This window comes from Sinocyclocheilus anshuiensis, unplaced genomic scaffold, assembly GCF_001515605.1.
Source record: "Sinocyclocheilus anshuiensis isolate Anshui unplaced genomic scaffold, SAMN03320099.WGS_v1.1 scaffold1049, whole genome shotgun sequence".
Classification (NCBI taxonomy): Eukaryota; Metazoa; Chordata; class Actinopteri; order Cypriniformes; family Cyprinidae; genus Sinocyclocheilus; species Sinocyclocheilus anshuiensis.
Window position 1 is genome coordinate 191,100 of NW_015557197.1, and position 19,277 is coordinate 210,376.

The window sequence follows — 19,277 nt, forward strand, 5'->3', positions numbered from 1 at the left end:
AGATTTGAAATGCTTAAACAGCTGTCATGTATGACTGATAGAAAACAATAAGAGAGGTTATGTAATGCACTGATTCTTGAGTACTGGGACGAAATAGGTTAAACAAAAAAGGTTAAAAGTTTATACTACCATTCAAAAGTTTGGGGTTTGTGAAGTTTTTTTTTGTATTAAATTAATACTTTTTTTCAGCAAGGATACATTAAATTGATCAAAAGTGTCAGTAAAGACTTACAGAAGGTTCCTATTTCAAATAAATGCTGTTAAATTATTTCCACAATAATATTAATCAGCACTACTGTTTTAACACTGATAATAATAAGTAATGTTTGGCATATTATAAGATTTCTGAAGGGTCGTGTGACACTGAAGACTGGAAATTACACTTTAAAATATATTAAAATATATAATCTTTCACAATATTACTGTTTTTACTCTATTTTTGATTAAACACTTTGGTTGCAAATTTACCAACCTCAGATTTTGAATGGTAATGTATGCGTCAAAATATTATTTGGATATTTATTTTTCAAGTTTAATATATAGGCTATTTATATCTTTGTGAAGAATTAGGTTTTAGGCTGACCGAAGGTTATGATGTGTTCTAGTAAACATTCTAGTGACACAAATCTTTAATTCATTCTGATGCAATTAAAGTTGTGTGACATTTTGTTCCATGTCTCAAGAATCAGTGCATGATATGATAAACAGAATAAAACAGGAAGAACAACAGAAAACAGTAATGTGAAGTCTCTTTAAATAGAGATACAATAGAAAGTCACTTGGGACAATGTTTAGATGAGATGAGTAAGAGCTGGTGAATATGAGCTGATATTTCGTATTCATATTTCATAATAATTATATCAGAGCACCAGTCCTTATTGATTATCAGGACCCTGGATGAATGAAACTACTAACTTGTAGTTCGGGATCAACAACTTTGAATTACATGGAAAACATCATCTCTTCCCCAAGAAATGAGCTACCCCAAGTCTATTTGTGTCAGATTTGTTCATCTGTTTACTTAGTTAGCCTTTTAGCCACATCCTTATATGCTAATTCGATCTCGTTGTCGGCGGCACAGGTGTTGGTGAATTCTTCTTGTGCATAAGCATTGTTCAGGTAACGCCACACGCCTGTCAAATCACTTGGAATGTCGTAGTTCCGATATTTCTTGGCAACCACCTGCAAAAAAGTGGATGGAAAATAGATTAATGAAAATAATTACAATTAAAAACAAATGTAACTTACATTTAAAGATGCCTTTAGTTTGACCTGCACTGCTGTAAGCGGAGGGGACTCAAATCTGCATCGTATTAAACGGACTCAAAATGTCGGCTCATGTTTGTTTACTATTAGACCATTGCACTTCAAACTTTTAAAATAAAAGTGAAGTGACATGACATGTGGCCAAGTATGGTGACCCATACTCGGAATTAGTGCTCTGCGTTTCCCCACCCAAAGTGCACACACACAGCAGTGAACACACACCCAGAGCAGTGGGCAGCCATTTATGCTGCAGCGCCCGGGGAGCAGTTGGGGGTTCGGTGCCTTGCTCAGGGGCACCTCAGTCGTGGTATTGAAGGTGGGAGAAAGCGCTGTACATTCACTCCCCCCACCTACAATCCCTGCCGGTACGAGACTCGAACCCACAACCTTTGGGTTATGAGTCCGACTCTCTAACCATTAGGCCACGACTTCCCCAAATAAGTACTAATGTTAATGTTAATGTTTTGGGCCCTATTTTAACGATCTAAGCACATGGTCTAAAGCACATGGCGCAGGTGCACTCAGGGCGTGTCCGAATCCACTTTTGCTAGTTTAACTAGGGAAAACGGTCGGCGCGCCCGGGCGCATGGTCTAAACGGGTTGTCACTATTCTCTTAATGAGTAATGGGTGTGTTTTGGGCATACCGTGCTATAAACCAATCAGAGTCTCATGTCCCATTCCTTTTAAAAGCCAGTTGCGCTCGTGCCATGACGGATTTGCTATTTACACGGCAGAATTTGCAAGAGCAAAGATTTGAACGCCTCTCCAGAGAGGAAATGGATCTGCTCGTACGCGAGCAAATAGGTTAATTCTGATACATGCAATGACTATCCATTATGACATAGGCTATAGACATTTTTATATACATGTAGCCTACACAATAATAATCTTTTACATTATAATCCTTTACTTTTTAATATTTGACATGTTTGTGTGCTGCTGCGCGTCCCTGTGTGTAATAAGCATAGTGTAAGTGCGTTGTGGACCCGCCTATAGGCGCATATTACTAACGCGCTCTTTAAATAACAAAAACCCTTTAAAAGCCAGTTGCGTTCGCACCATGGCGGGTTCGCTATTTACATGGCGGAATGTAATTATTCATTTTTAAAAATGTTTGTGTGCTGCTGCGCATCTCTGTGTGTGTAATAAGCAAAGTGTACGCGCGTTGTGCACCCAAAAATAGCAACGCGCCAACAATGCGCCTGATCACACCTCGTTTTTAGACCAGCACGCCCATGGGTGCACAAATGGGCACAAATGCATTTGCTATTTAAACAATGCAGCGCAGGATGGGAAATTGAGAACTGCGTCGGGCTGAAACTAGCAAAAACACTTGCGCTGCGCCTTGTGCCGGGTGTATGATAGGGCCCTTAAAATGAAATATACTGTTTATAAAATTGTGTTAAAAAATGTGTAATCCTTTTTTGAGTAAGAGTGTTGAGCTTAATATATACAGTTAGCCATAATTCTTTTGTAATAGCAGGATGCAATAAATAAAATTGCATGCAAAATTGGGACACCACATTTGGTTTTTAAAATTAGAGGGGGTGGGGTGAATTGAGTATCAACTCAATAGATTGTTACAATTATAACAGTTTTGTATGATTTTAATTGATATTACTGTGAAGGTCATGAGGTGTGACAGCCCAAAACCCATTTTAAGGTTGAATAACTTTTTTTTTTATCAATATCTACTTTTCCTGCTAGCTTAATTGAACTTTAATAAAAGTTTTTCCATCATGTTTATGGCCCTTAGTGTCAATAAGACATCTTTTTAAATAAATTATTGTTTTTATTCAGCAAGGACGCAATAAATAATCAAAAGTGACAGTAAAGACATTCATATTACAAAACAATTTCTATTTCAGATAAATGCTGCTCATTTGAAATTTCCATTCATCCAAAAAATCCTGAAAAATGGGTATCACAGTTTCCACAAAAATATTAAGCAGCAACTGTTTTCTTTTAAAATAACAACAAATGATTATTGAGCAGCAAATCAGCATATTAGAATGATTTCTGAAGGATCATGTGACAAATTCATGTGATCAAAATTCAGCTTTGCATCACAGGAATAAATTACATTTAAAAATATATTCAAAACAGTTATTGTAATAATATTTCACAAATATTACTGTCTTTACTGTTTTAAATAAATGCAGCTTTGGTGAGAACAAGAGACTTCAAAAACATTTATGGCAGCAACAAATGCAAGTGTACAGAAAGACACTGTAATCACTACTGGGAATTCCATTCACTTAACTCTAGGGGACTCCAAAGTCACAAAAATACACAAAACTGAAAAGAGTTGCTTTAAAGTTAAATTTCTTTTTTTTTTTAAGATCACATGGATTATTATGGTTTGAGGTTTTGCTGGTTAGCAATTTCCCCTTAACTACACCATCTGGCAGCAAACTGTATCTTCTCCATTGACTGTCCTCCATGAGTGCAAATTTCTGCCAAAACTATTGCTATTGTATATAAGCTATTGAGATGAATGGGAATGCTAACAGATAGCTTTGTCCAGGTATTACAGGCCTCCTTGCTTACCCCCAAGCACTGCAGGCCAGCTATAGTGACAAGTCCCCCCCTCGGTGCTTCAGCTCACCTTCACTATGTGGAGCTTTGGCAGCAGGTTGCAGTCTGCCAGAGTCAGATCATTCCCGTCCAGGAACTTGCGGTTGGAGGCCTTCTCCTCCTCCATGCTGTCAGCATCTACCTCATCGGGCAAAGGACTGTTCAGGTACTCGTCCAGCTTTGTGAGTGCCTTTGTCAAACCCTTCTGCAGAGCTAACAAAACATCACACATTACTTAATAACCAGTGTATTATTGCACAGCATTTGATGGTGAATGGTAAAATTAGTGTTGCCAAAAATTCTGAAAACATTTATGATATATAAATATATATATATATATATATATATATGTGTGTTGATGACCATATGAGCTTTGGTCTATATTAATGTTTTTTGTTATTGCTGTTGTTTATATATATATATATATATAAAAATATATATATACATACATACACACACACACACACACACACACACATATATATATATATATGTATTGGTGTGTGTGTGTGTTAATCTGATTAGGTTGCCATTAGACAGTTTTTTCTTATTAATGTTATAATATTAGTACAATATACAGTATACATTTAAAATTACAGTATATACACTCCCATTCAAAAGTTTGTAAAATATTTTTTTTTTTAAAGCTGTCTTTTATGCTCACCAAGGCTACAATTATTTTATCCAAAAAATATATATATAATAAAATAAAGATATATATAATAAAAATGTAAAAAAAAATAAAAAATAGTAATACTGTGAAATATTATTACAATTTAAAATAACTTGTCTATTTTAATATATTTTCAAATGTACTTTATGTATGATTTCTTATTATCAGTGTTGAAAAATTTTTTTGTGGAAAAATATATACATTTTTAAATATTTTTAAAATATTTTCTTTTTTTATTTTACAACTGTATTTTTTCAGGAATCTTTGATGAATAGAAAGTTCAAAAGAACAGCTTTTACTTGAAATTTAAATCTTGTATTACATTATAAATGTCTTTACTGTGACCTTAGGTCAATTTAATGAATCTTAAATCTGGATAAAATAATTATCCTAAAAAAAAAACATACTGATCCCAAACTTTAGAATGGTAGTGTAAATATTCAATATTCCTATGGATGTATTTATTATTATTATTATTATTATTTAAAAAAACATTTTCTTTGTCTGTACTAAGGTCCATATGTAAGATGTTTCAATTCTGGCAAAACTTCAAATATTTAAAATATCAGTCATCATAGGTTATCGACCACAACAAATTATAATAAATATTTGACATACTTAAAGCATCAGCCAAATATCTATATCGACACATCCCTACTGAAAACCCAACCACTCAAAAAAAAAAAAAGTGAGCACAAGTCCAGAACAGTTCTAATACATTCAATGCTAAAATATGTAGGATGTTTACAGTACAATGGATTCCATATAGAGTTAACTGAATGTAACTTTGCTCAGTTTCAGTGTACTGACCAAAAAACAATATATCCATTCATTCATTCAATCAGTTTGATCCAGTTTGACATGCATACCTTCATTCGCATCTGGCTTAGTGTTTTTTATGAAAGCTGAGAACTTCGCAAATATGTCATTCCCAGCTGTGTTTGACTCCCTGTGCCTGGCTGCAAGTTTGGGGTACCTTGGACACAAGGAAAGGTACATAGAAAAACACGTGTCAGTATTCTTTACAGTTCTAGTTCACAATGGTTTAATGTGATGTTTAATACAATATACATGGCAAAACAAGTCTTAACGGGTGGGTTTTGATCCAAAAATGAGCCGTAAGCCTGTTCTTATAGGCCATAGACAACAGCAAAAAAAAATGATGCTAAAAGCTCATTTAAAATAAATAATTTTGATAACATCTTCAGTTAATTTGCACTGTGATACTAGATATGTCGTTCTTAGTAATAGTACTGTAATAGATTTAAACGTTGTTTACTTTTGTATGCTAAACAATTTTGGTGCTGTGTTTGACCATGATTGATGAAATCTGGTTCCTGAAGCAAAACCAGTTGAGAACCGCAGGTTTAGAGTTTCGATACAGTCACGATTCGTCTCAAGTGTATTTGTAAAAATGAGCTTACTTTGGTGGTGCCAAAACCTCCTCCAGAAACTCCTCGATCTTGTTAATGTCTGTCTTCACCTCACCGTTGAAGGTTAAGAAAGGAGGGTGAGTGCCTGGAGCCAAATTGTGCAAATCAGCTGGTTTCCTGAATAAATAATAATAACATTTTATGAACTTCTTAATTTTATTACTCAACCATCCCAGCATTGCATTGCATACAAACATTAGACATTAGACTCATTTTAAAATAGATTAGATTATTTTTCTTTTTTTTCCAGAGGATAAAATTCTAAACTATATTTTCTTGCTTTGACCTTTGACGGGGAAAATGGATTATATCTTAACAATATCAATGTTTAATAACTTAGAACTGCATATAACATTTGTTAGGTTCCAAAAGAAATGTTATTTAATAACATGAAGATGTGGCATTTGTTACTGACATTTATATAATATGATTATTCATGTTTCATGTAATTTGATCTCAGATTAGTGAACTTCTCACCTCTTCAGGTCAACAGTGGTGACGTTGAAGACCACACCTTTGAGCCAGAGGATCATGAAGAGGCGTTGGGAGAATGGACAGTTTCCGATGCTCTCGCCATCACAACCAGCCTACAAACACAACGACACATCTATACATCACCTCCAGGGATCAGTAAGTCTTCATTTATCTTATTGCCAATAACATGAGCCAAAGATATGGTGGAGACCGGTTCTCATGTTCTATCCAGAGAGAAGAGACTGGATTGAGAATGATAAAGTGTCATAGCCCCCCCTGCTGCTTCAATGTTTCAATGGACATTAAAACAGAGTTTACCTGAAATCTAACCACAAGGAAAATTTCAAGTAAAATAGTGGCTATTTTCTGCATTCATAAAGTCTCTTTTAGCTGCAGGTGTTTTATATTACATGAATATCTGAATCCCTAAATCTCATAGGATATGCCAGAGGTTTTCCAAAAAGTGGGCTGCATATATTGCAGGTGAGCTATGTGTTCACTGAAATAGTAAACATTATTATTATTGTGTATTCTTATTTCTTGTGTTTCACGTAGACATTTACAGTTACACTTACATTTAAGCATTTGGCAGACACTTTAATCAAAAGTGACTTACATTGCATTTAAGGTATACATTTACGTTTTATCAGTTCTTGCTTTCCCTGGGAAACAAACCCGTAACCTTAGCATTGCTAGTGCCATGCTTGCTAGTGCCTGATATATGAAATGAACTATTTCACTTAAGAACTCCATGTTATTCAGTGACATTATTTTGTAAAATGGTACAAATCACACGTGGGCAGGTGGAATTTTGCTAAAACCTATAAAACAGTTTTAACCCTAAAATTATTATGGCTTAATTATTAATACCAATTGGTTTCATAATTTTGTGAAGTGAATGCCTTAAAAGGATAGTTCACCCCCAAAAAATCTAATTCTGTCATCATTACTCGCTCTCAAGTTGTTCCAAACCTGTATGAGTTTCTTTCTTCTGTTGAACACAAAAGATATTTTGAAGAATGTGGGTAACCAAACAATTGACGGTAGCCATTGACTTCCATAGTATGGAAAAAAAAAATACTATGGAAGTAAATGGCTATTGTCAACTGTATGGAAGAAATTCATACAGGTTTGGAACTACATCAGGGTGATTAAAATGATTTTCATTTTTGAACGATCCCTTTAATTCAGTTATGTCAGGAACATAAAACATAATTTACAGTAGGCAAAACTTTAGCTTCAAAAAACGTATTTTAATGTATTGTTTTTGTTTAACACGCATATTTTTATTTTTTCCACAATAAATAGTTTTTAGTTCAAAATCATATTCTGATCAATAATTATCAGACCACTGCAGTACCGCCATTGACCACCTAGAGGGCGCCGTCTCCCTTTTGAAATACCCTGCTTTACTGTAGACTGGACATCACTAAACTGGGACAAGCAGCAAGAACAAATGTGCCTATGCTCATTTAAAAATCTTAATTGAAATGGATAATTTTCATTTACTCAAAAATTAGTATTACAGATTACACAGTTGCACTCATTTAGTGATAAACACTAATGTTCCTCATTATGGAGAGTGACCCCGGTTAACAGTGAGTGACAGTGCTACTGTACGTTACAGCAGTGGAGGAGATCAGGTGTCCCAAAACAGCGGCACCACTATTACGAGACCATATAGCTTACACTGTGACACAATACCCGGCACAATATGAATTATGCACACTGCATTCATTAACCGCAGGCCTGGTTGTAAGAAGAACACAAGGAGCGTGCTGACAGATATATAATAGGTCCACTAGTGAAAATATTTCTATTTTGCATCTTTTCTACTTTAATAATAATAATTCATTACATTTATATAGCGCTTTTCTGCTTTTCTAAGCACTCAAAGCGCTCTACATTGTGAGGGGGTATCTCCTCGTCCACCACCAGTGTGCAGCATCCACCTGGATGATGCGACGGCAGCCATAGTGTGCCAAACTTTAACACAGTTTGTTTTCATTGCAAGGTTCAGAAGGAATCATGGGAGAAAATGCATTATATAATGGTCAGATAAATGAGGCAGATGGTATGTGAAAGGTCAGAGCACTTCCATTTCCACTCATCTGTCCGTTCTGGCAAATTCAGAACAGAGACAGAACTGGATGCAGAACAATGAGCCGCTATGATCTAGAAAGCTCAGGACAATAGGCCATTTGCTATAGGACCGGTTGCTCTGTTGGATGGCAGTTCAGGGCTGTAAACAGACCGGGGTGTAACTGACTGACAATGCCTTGTGTACAGGATTTATATTGTCAAATAGAAAAATTAGTGCCTGGAAGAGGATTTGTTTGTTTCTAACATTTATTTTGTAATTAAGTTGCTTCATCATGGCTGCCATTGGAACTTGAAATGCATCCACTTTAATCATATAATCATAACTGAAGCCTGCAGTATTGCATTGTCAGTGTATGTGTAAGTTTGCTTTCTCATAGGAAAGACTTTTCATATATTACTGCCATTTTACCATAATATTCAGATTTCAGATCCAATAAGCTTGTTGCATTGTTTGTAATGATAGGTAATACTTCTAAGTTGTATTTATTTTGCTTTTGTGTGTGTGATTAAAAAAAAGGTGTAGTTTAGTAATGGTTGCAGATCTTATATCTACACTCTTAAAAATAAAGGTGCTTCAAAAGGTTCTTCAAGCGATGCCATAGAAGAACCATTTTTGGTTCCACAAAGAACCATTCAGTCAAAGGTTCTTTAAAGAACCATCTCTTTCTTACCTTTTTGTAATCTGAAGAACCTTCTTTCGCCACAAAGAACCTTTTGTGAAACAGAAAGGTTCTTCAGATGTTGAAGGTTCTTTATGGAACCATTTAGACAAAAAGGTTCTTCTATGGCACCGTGAAGCACCTTTATTTTTAAGAGTGTACCTGATAGTATGCACAATATATTGGTACCATATGTATGTATGTGTCTATATATATATATATATTAATATATATTCATTTATTGGTATCAGTCCTTAATATTGTGAATGCTCATTTTCACACTAATAATTGCAATATCCAAATATTGAATATCCATTTTTCATACTGTACATTATAGTACTGTACATTTTTAGCATTTAAAATGACTGATTTTATTTGTCAGTGTATTTGTAATTAGTATAAAATATTCAAAAAATATTCTTTAGAGTTTCATTTAGACAAAATGCTTTCATTTTCAGCCATTTCATATTTTTATTTTTATTTATATTCATTTTTATATTTTATATATATTTATTTTTTATATATTAATTTATATCAATATAATTACTTAATCTTATAGTTATGGGTCAGATTTTTAATATCAATGCATTTCTAACAAAAACATCAGAATGAGAATTACTGAGGGAATATTATTTTAACACCACCTTTATACATAACCGAAAATCTATAACCACTGTGCAAGAACAACTGGCAATCATACATTACTCTACTAACAACCTGGTCATGATCTTAGTCCAATATGCACACGTTACTCTAGTTACATTGACTTTATAAGAGCCTCATAACTCCATAAAGCTCACTCTAATTCTAGATTTCTCTCCTTACCTTGACAAACAACTCAATATCAGGTTCTTGGCCGTCTCCCATTGTAGACACTTTCTTTGATTCAGGTATCTGTCCTGATCATTCACCTACATCCTCCCAGCAGTATTTTGCAGATATTTTGGGTTAAATGTCAGCGTTTAGCCACACGCTCTCTTAGATTCTGTTTGTTCTGCTCTTGACGGGCAGCCAATGGCACCAGGTGTTGTGATGTCAACTCGAGCCAAGATGAAAGGTGAATCTAGCTCTCTCCCAAACATGGGTGATGTAAAAGAGAGGGAATAGGTGAGAGGCTTTAGTTGGGGGCGGAGCTTACTTTGCCCCGCCCCTGCCACAAATAGCTCTGATGAGCTTGAGTGACAGATGAGAATAATCTAGAACTGTAACTGTGATGTTGAGAGATGACATTGAAACCATCTATGAAGGTTATTGTTTTAAAATAGGCACTTGATTATATACAGTATATACTGCATGTATAATTTCACATCCAAAAGACAGAGATGTGTATATAAGCTCATTGTTTAGAGTCTCTGCTACTAAACTCCTGCACCATCCTGTCCATGTGTAACTATATGTGACATGTTCATGGCCCAGAAACTCTGAGTAGAGGAATGAGCCGCATGCAATTTTAATGCAGTCCAAGTCACAGGCAGCATGCTGGCAGGCAACGGCAGGTTATATTTGATCATCTTGTGGACCCCAGGAGAATAAGATTCCCTGCTAAATATTTTATGAGCTGGCTTTGGTTTATAGCGTGAATTTGCATTCAAAGTTTTCGGACGTGACTGATATGAACCTGTGAAATGAAGATTACTCATTTGGCTTCCCAAAATAGAGCTGACTATCCTAGATATGAGTGAAAATGATATGTCAATACTCAACAAGTAAACCACTATTACTGTGTGTAACTGTGTAAGATCAGGCCCTTTCTTTCGGAACATGCTTCCCAACTCCTTGTTCAAGCTCTTGTTCTGTCCAGGCTGGACTATTGCAATGCTCTCTTGGCAGGTCTTCCAGCCAGTTCTATCAAACCTTTACAATTAATCCAGAACATGGCAGCAAGATACATTTTTAACGAGCTGAAAAGAATGTACGTCACACCTCTGTTTATCAATTTCCACTGGCTACTAATAGCTGCTCACATAACATTCAAGGCATTAGTTTGCCTACAAAACCACCACTGGCTCTGCACCCATTTACCTAAATTCATTACTTCAGACTTATGTGCCCTCTAGAAGCTTGCGTTCTGCAAGTGAACGGCGTTCATTTTATTGTTCATCCCAAAGAGGCACAAAATCACTTTCACGGACTTTTACATTAAATGTTCCCTCCTGGTGGAATGACCTGCCTATCTCAATCCGAGCAGCTGGGTCCTTAGCCATCTTCAAGAATCGGCTAAAAACACATCTCTTCCATCTTTATTTGACCCTCTAAATCTAGCACTCTCTATTCTAATTCTATTCTTTAAAAAAAAAACTTGCCCCTTTTAGACTTAAACTAACTTTAGACTTATACTTTTGACAAAGTATACAGATATACATATACATACATTTGACATACATATATGTCAAAAGCTCTTAAAAATGACAAAAACACAATTTATTCTAACTATAATTACGAATGCAAAAGGAAAATCAAAAAATCAAAAACTTATATAAAAACTATGATATTATCTAAATGATACTAAAATAACACTGGAAACAATATGCTGCAACGCTATATCTATAAAGATAATGACCACATTAAATGGTGCCATTTATCAAAATGTTTCTGCAAAAGGTCTGTCCTAAATCTCATTATATTATGCTTTTACATCTTATTAAGAAACGTAGTATTAAATATGTTGAACATTAATTGAATTTGGAACTTAATTAACATCATCATACTCCAGGAAATGCATTTATGTGCTATAAGTGGATGCATTAGCATTTATCATAGCAGGCTGAACAGCCTCCTCTACTGGTAAAATAACAATATTCATGCTACAATATAGGAATCAGTTGGCAAGTGGCATATTATTTTATTTTAATCTGTCTAAAATTGTTTAAACTTTGCCTGAATAACGAATAAATTAATAAATGGTTAAAAGATAATTCATCATTAATAAATTGTTGTGAATTTAACCTGATGTAGACAAGAATACACAGGCTTTCCATACAATAAATCTCAAGTAAAATATCTTAATTCTTGACGTAAAAGCATATTCATTTACAAGTGGAAACGGAGATTTCCTCAGTGATTCAAACAGCCTGACCGCTGGTTACATCACTGATGATGAGTCCGAGTGCAACAGAAGATCGCCTTTCACCTCAGATGAGTTCACTTAGTATGAGTTAAATAATGCCACTGGATCAGGATATTCAGATTGTACTCCAACTAAACATTCTCAGTACACAGAGTCTCAAATTTTGTTCTTTTCATGGCTCAGTTCCCAACAGGTTAAATATAATCACTGCAGTAAATAATTAACTTCTGCATCGTGCACATTTGCCTGATGTTTTGGCTGAGCTAAAGTTAAAATATGTATTTTAAATGTTCAAGGTCACACTTGAGGAATATTTTACAGCCTGGTGTTCTTATAATCAATGTAGCAATTGTGTGGGACGATCTGATTACCTCTATCTGATTATTACATTGATGATGGTGCTTGACATCTAAGAGCCAGAAATGGCCACTAATGTCAAATCAGAATCTTTTGCCCCAGAATAAATAGATTTTAATTTTAAATATATATATTTTTAAATACTGTTTTTTTTTTTTTGTAAAAAGAGTTAAAACTATTGCATACTATAAATGTAAGTAAATGTGCATTTTAAAATGTCAATATTTAATCTAATCAGTAACCACCAACATCTGTAACATTTAGTAAAGGTGGCTATGTAAACTTCGATCATAACCGTCTGCCTTTATGCGTAGCCAATAAGATTAAATTCTTAACCAAGGCCAGCATTTACTTGACAAATGCCGTAATGGATTTTTGTTTGCAATAATTTATGTGAGTTCTCTTGTAGGTTTTGTAATAAAAGCACAGATTGTACTCCAACTAAACATTCTCAGTAAACAGAGTCTCAAATTTTTTTTTCTTTTCATGGCTCAGTTCCCAACAGGTTAAATATAATCACTGCAGTAAATAATTAACTTCTGCATCGTGCACATTTGCCTGATGTTTTGGCTGAGCTAAAGTTAAAATATGTATTTTAAATGTTCAAGGTCACACTTGAGGAATATTTTACAGCCTGGTGTTCTTATAATCAATGTAGCAATTGTGTGGGACGATCTGATTACCTCTATCTGATTATTACATTGATGATGGTGCTTGACATCTAAGAGCCAGAAATGGCCACTAATGTCAAATCAGAATCTTTTGCCCCAGAATAAATAGATTTTAATTTTAAATATATATATTTTTAAATACTGTTTTTTTTTTTTTTTAAAAACAGTTAAAACTATTGCATACTATAAATGTAAGTAAATGTGCATTTTAAAATGTCAATATTTAATCTAATCAGTAACCACCAACATCTGTAACATTTAGTAAAGGTGGCTATGTAAACTTCGATCATAACCGTCTGCCTTTATGCGTAGCCAATAAGATTAAATTCTTAACCAAGGCCAGCATTTACTTGACAAATGCCGTAATGGATTTTTGTTTGCAATAATTTATGTGAGTTCTCTTGTAGGTTTTGTAATAAAAGCAGCCTTGCGTTGTGCCACTCAACAACAACTTATACTACTTTATTCCTGCTTTTTTATGACTATATGTGGCCATAAAGTAGTTATGTAATGTTTGAATTGTTCTGACGGTTTCTTAAGAGCAAAATGTGTATCACGCCCTGGTGCATCTATGTCAGTGCATCCCATTTTTCAAATACTAATCAATACAAATACATTTTTTCTTGATGCCATTGTTAGTGTGGAATGTGAAATGTTTGTCATGGAATGTGATATAAACTTGAGTCTGAAAAAGTCACGGTTGCTCAGTCTGTGATCATGTGCACAGACTAAAGTGTCCCACTATCAAAAGCAAAGAGTAGCCATGAGTTGATTTACTCGGGTCAGGACTTCACCCTGGTTTCTATGACTGTACGGATCCCCAAGTTAATGATTATTTACTTTGCCTGTCACAGTGAACCTTCCAAAGGAAATGCAATCATTTCAGGATGTCTAAGACTGTGAGCAAGCACACAAGCTTTTGAAAACCTTATTGAAGTTAATGATCAAGAGGAAAATTTCACCTGAATGAATCATACCAATCTTTTTCTGTCCATTTTAGGCCATTGTGCTTAACATTGATTTTTCTGTTGAATCATTAACTACCTGCTACATCAACCTGTCTGGGATATTTACATCCATCCACTAAACTTAACTGCATTCCAGTCAACCTGATTTTTATTTATTTTTTTTATTCTTGAATGTTAAAACAATTTTTCTTTTACATAAAATAGAATGAATTCATAATGCCAAAAATAACTAGCCACTGCTATGGACTGAGATTGTGCAGGGTTCCCCACATAAGGTTTTGATTGAAATGCCAATGCCAAATAAAGTAAATAATATTACTAATAATATTACTACTAATAATAATAATTTCAATTAGATTTTAACAAAATTTGTTATTATTATTTAAAATAATTGTGATGATTATAATTTGCTAGCATAATTTGTCATTTTAAAGGGGTCATATGATGCAATTTCAAGTTTTCCTTTCTCTTTGGAGTGTTACAAGCTGTTCGTGCATAGATAAGATCCCTAAAGTTGCAAAGACTAAAGTCTCAAACCCAAAGAGATATTCTTTATAAAAGTTAAGAGTCGTCCACGCCCTCCTAAAACGCCTCATTTAAACATGCCCCCACATGTCTATGTCACTGTGTGGGAAGATTTGCATAACACCGGCCAAATGTTTATGCAAAAAAAGAAGGCATAACTTTGATTCTCGCTGTAGTATTGTTGTTGCCACCACCGCCATGTCGTGGAGATGCTGTTTCGTTGCGAAAGCGAAAATACTTTGTTTGGTCTTCCAAAAGAGGACACAACTAGAAATCAGTGGTTAAATTGTATTTACAACATTATTCCATAACAGTTCAAACCAAATATTCAGATGTGTGCAGCGCATTTTACGGAGGACTGTTTCCTGAACCTGGGAGAGTAGCCTACAATGCCTGTTCTGACTCACAGCCTGTAAGTATGTTTTCATATTTAAATAATTTGCCACTGGCGATTCAAACACAAGTTTTGAGCAGTGTAGAGTAGCGCTTGTTGTTTGTCGTTTCTCCGATCACAAATGCAGATATGGTTTAATGTTTATGCGGCGCGAAACGCAACACAAAACGCAAAAGACAGTATAAGTCATTATAATCAGCAATTATGTCCCCACTGGATGCAACAAATGCCTCGTTTTATATATATATATAGCTTTAAATAGGATTTTTATCCTTTCAAAATTTTGATGCACTGAAATTTCATAATTTCAATCATAAAAAATAAATAAATAAAAATTAAAAATACTAGTAAGAGTAAGTAAAAACAAGCTTAAAGCACTGAATAAGAAATTATATTGTATAAAATAAATGTACAAATAAACTGAATAGTCTTCACTGTATAAATTCAATATACATTAATTCTTACTTATTTTACAAAAGTGATTCAGTCAAGGATGTTGTTCTAAACCTGTATGAGTTTCCTTCTGCTGTTGAATGTAACAGTATATATTTGGAACAACAGTTGCTGGGCCCCCATGACTTCCATAGTATGAAAAACAAAATACACTACTGGAGTCAATGGGGACCAGAAACTTTCTAGTTACGAACATTTATCAAAATATCTTCTTTTATGTTGATGAGAACAAAGAAATTCATACAGGTTTAGAACAACTTGAGGCTGAGTAAATGATGACAGTATTTTCATTTTTGGGTGAACTATCCCTTTAAAATCCCATCATATTAGGATCTCGTATAGCCTACTACTACACATGCTTTATATTTAACTATTAACGTTCATTTAAGACACAAATGACTGTGTTGACGAGGAGACATTTTGACACATAACTGTGCATTGAATACTAATTTTGTGTATCTTAAAAAAATAAATAAAAATTCAAAATACAATTGATTTAAAATTTGATTTAAAAAATACTCAATTGTTAATATTTTCATATCAAATTAATAACAAAGTTAAATTAAATCAAATGTAAATAAATTTGTTGCAAATTTTTATAAATAGGCTATATACATTTTATTTAATTTAGCATAAAAAAAGAAACAAATTGCTATGTTTTAAACACCTGATTTTACATGCAGAAATTAAATAACATTTGAGTATAATTTAGGAAAAATAGGGGTTCAGTATTAAAAAAAACTGGGCGTGTCAGGTTGTCTTCACATTGTCTTCAAGGGCCAAAGGTGGGCAGAAATATGAATGCTGTTACAAACCACACCCAACTGACCTTCAGACTCACGTAATGCCAACTTTAAAGCCTTCTTTCTTTAATAAAACAAAATAAAATAAAAAGTTCAGGTTATTTTATGCACACGTCATAAACCCACAGACCTTACCTTGACAAAAAGCGCAATATTAGGCTGATTCGGGTCGGGAACTGCAGCTGGTTCTTCCACGGCGCTGTTCTCCACGTCCTTCAGGCTGTAGTCAACTACCTCCTCAGGTTCTGGAGATCCGTCTTCTGGGAGACTGTAAGCCATGAGCAGGTCTTCGTGGACCAATGAGGGCTGGTCATCACAAGGGTCTCCAGTTTCCTCTAAAGATGAAGATCCGTAAAAATCTCCATTTGGCAGAGAGGCCACCATGATCTCGCTTTCGAGCTGCTCTCCTGGTTCACTGGGGGGTGAATGCTGTTCTTCTTCCTCTTGAGATGTTCCTCTCGTATTTATATAGTCTGGAGACGGTTGATTGACCGTGCTGTACAGCGGTTCCTCTGGAATTTCCTTACTCTCGCCTTGATTCTCATATTTCGGCTCTGGGTTGTTGTTTATGTTCTCATATGGCTTTTCATATATGTTTTCGTTTGTCTCTTCTATTTGTTCATATATGTTTTCTTGGACGTTTGTGGCCATGATTAAAGCTCTTTCAGGACTGTGGAGAAGTGCGAGGACGTCTAAAGAAGTTGGAAAGTCGAGCCTCAGCCCTCACCTGTTGCAGCGGAAGAGGACAGGTCACTTATAAATGAACTTTGCTCGATGACTGTCATAAAATGTGAGCAGCAAAAAAGTGACTCCCCGCTGTAGATCTTCATATCCTATTGCAAGGGCATAGAATTGACGCTAGGGATATGTCCCTTGTCCTACTAAATTGTCCCTAGTAATAATTTTGATTAAACAATTAATATGTAGCCTGTAACCACTGTTGTTGTAATTCGACCGCATCTGACATAGGTCATACCCATACCACTCATATTACCTGAGAAGTAAATACGCTAGAAACCGTTGTTAATATTAATTCATTAATATTAACAACACTGGTTCGCAAATCTGACTTTGGAGCACATATTGCGAATCGTTTGATTCAGGTCGGCACAGAGTTTTTGGTGATTTTTGTTTTAGTTTTTTGACATTTGTTAAGAAAAATAAAAAGAATAAAAAAGTCACAACAACAAAGATAATAATCATTTAAAATATATGTTTATTAATATATAAATTAATAAAACTTATTTTAAAAGTTCCAGGCCCATTTGTACTCTCTGTGCCTTTATATTTTTTATTGAAAAATATAAAATTGGCCACACCCCTAAACATTTGGTATGACACAAAAATAATATAAAAATAATGTTCACTAAAATAATAAAATAAAATAATGTTCACTAAAAAACAAAAAGAATTCCTGAATCTCAAGTGGTGTTTGCAACACAGCGTTTTCCAAGATTGTGTTTTAAAATGCAGTTTCACCACATATGTCAGCATAATTCAATTCAAGTTTATTTGTACAGCGCTTTTCACGATACAAATCATTGCAAAGCAACTTTACAGCAAATTACGTTTCTACAATATTTAGTGGTAGCTTATCAGTGGTGATTGTCAGTTAATGTACATATGGCAGAAATGTACGGAAAAATCAATTAAAGACGTAATCAAACAGACGATGAACACTATTAACAGCAATTATTATATGATGCAATCAAACTTATAGCAAAATGTGGTAGTTCTGTATGTTGTTTCAGGGTTGGCATCATCTGAGGTCCTCTGAGGGGTTGGCATCATAATATCACACAAGTGATTCACTGGTTGTTATGAGCCATTTCTGAGCGAAGTCCGGGGAATAAGCTTATGTTTAAACACAAACGTGTTTATCCTCCATGTTCTGTTTTTGTTACACACGACAAAGCCAGTATTACCTGTTTGTGTGTATTCATTCACTTACTTATTTGCTAAACAACAAAATCATAAGCCCTCAAAACTTTCCTGGAACGTCTGGAAATTAAGTAGGCTATAATTTTCAAATTTTAATTTGTAAATGTATTATTTGAATATGTATGATTTGTTTTATAAAGTATTATCTGAGGGCATTTATTCTTGAGGGCTTTTGAGGACCATAACATTTGTTTTTAAAAGAAAATATTTTAAAAAGTAAAATAAAATTCCCTCCACCTGGGGCAAGTTCAAGCTCAAACCGGTGTGCACCGTTTTGCTACGGTTTCCGGTTTGAACGACATGTTTCCTGGAAACGGTGTGCAACGGTGTGCAACGGGTTTTGAGATGCGTTTTCTCTTGTTTTGTGCGTGTGTCAAACATGTCAGCCCAATCAGCAGCAGCATGTATGTAAACCACGCGGTATTAAAGAGACAGCTGGCACAATGTAATTAACATCAAAATAAATTCACAAGAGCAAGTATATTGTTTGCACATGTTTATTTACATTAAAGGCAAAATAACTGAAATAATAAGAGCACATGTATAGATCTGGAATAGATCTAAATATCATTTAGTAATTGCAATGTCTTCTGGTCCATATCCTTTCCTTAGGAAGGTGTGCTAAATACTGATTAATGTAACATAAAAATACTATATATTTATATATTTTGCTATTGTATTATGGAGTGACACTTTCATAAACTTTTCTATACCCCTCTGATTATATAATGGTAAATATTACAATATCATAGCACAACAACAGTGATCAGCATAATGATAAGCCTAATACTCACAATAAAAATAATAAGGTCATATAGATCATAACAGTCTTGGAGGTAAGAAGTGGATGATCCTTCACCTGAAATGTTTGTCTTTCTGAAATGCGAGGCAAATGTTGGATCACAATAATTA

General features: G+C 34.5%; 1 protein-coding gene across 2 annotated transcripts; it reads right to left on the reverse strand.

The window, feature by feature from the left end:
* Positions 1–737: 737 nt before the first annotated feature.
* Positions 738–17,204, reverse strand: clic5b (chloride intracellular channel 5b). 2 transcript variants are annotated; one of them, XM_016474228.1, is made up of 6 exons: positions 16,560–17,204; positions 6,428–6,537; positions 5,942–6,067; positions 5,387–5,493; positions 3,876–4,057; positions 738–1,182 (listed from the first exon to the last, which is right to left on the reverse strand). In XM_016474228.1, the coding sequence occupies exons 1-6, from the start codon at positions 17,073–17,075 to the stop codon at positions 1,018–1,020; spliced, it is 1,206 nt and encodes a 401-aa protein (XP_016329714.1). In that variant the 5' UTR covers positions 17,076–17,204; the 3' UTR covers positions 738–1,017. The 2 variants fall into 2 exon arrangements, with proteins under 2 accessions (XP_016329714.1, XP_016329715.1); XM_016474229.1 differs by lacking the exon at positions 16,560–17,204 and adding an exon at positions 10,012–10,261.
* Positions 17,205–19,277: the final 2,073 nt, after the last annotated feature.

Bases quoted from the DNA above. Each gene is read 5' to 3' on its own strand.
- clic5b (XM_016474228.1), bottom strand. From the start codon at position 17,075: ATGGCCACAAACGTCCAAGAAAACATATATGAACAAATAGAAGAGACA. The intron at 6,068-6,427 runs GTGAGAAGTTCA...TTATTTATTCAG, and splicing joins ACCACTGTTGACCTGAAGAG to GAAACCAGCTGATTTGCACA. The intron at 1,183-3,875 runs GTGAGCTGAAGC...ACTTTTTTGCAG, and splicing joins CAAAGCTCCACATAGTGAAG to GTGGTTGCCAAGAAATATCG.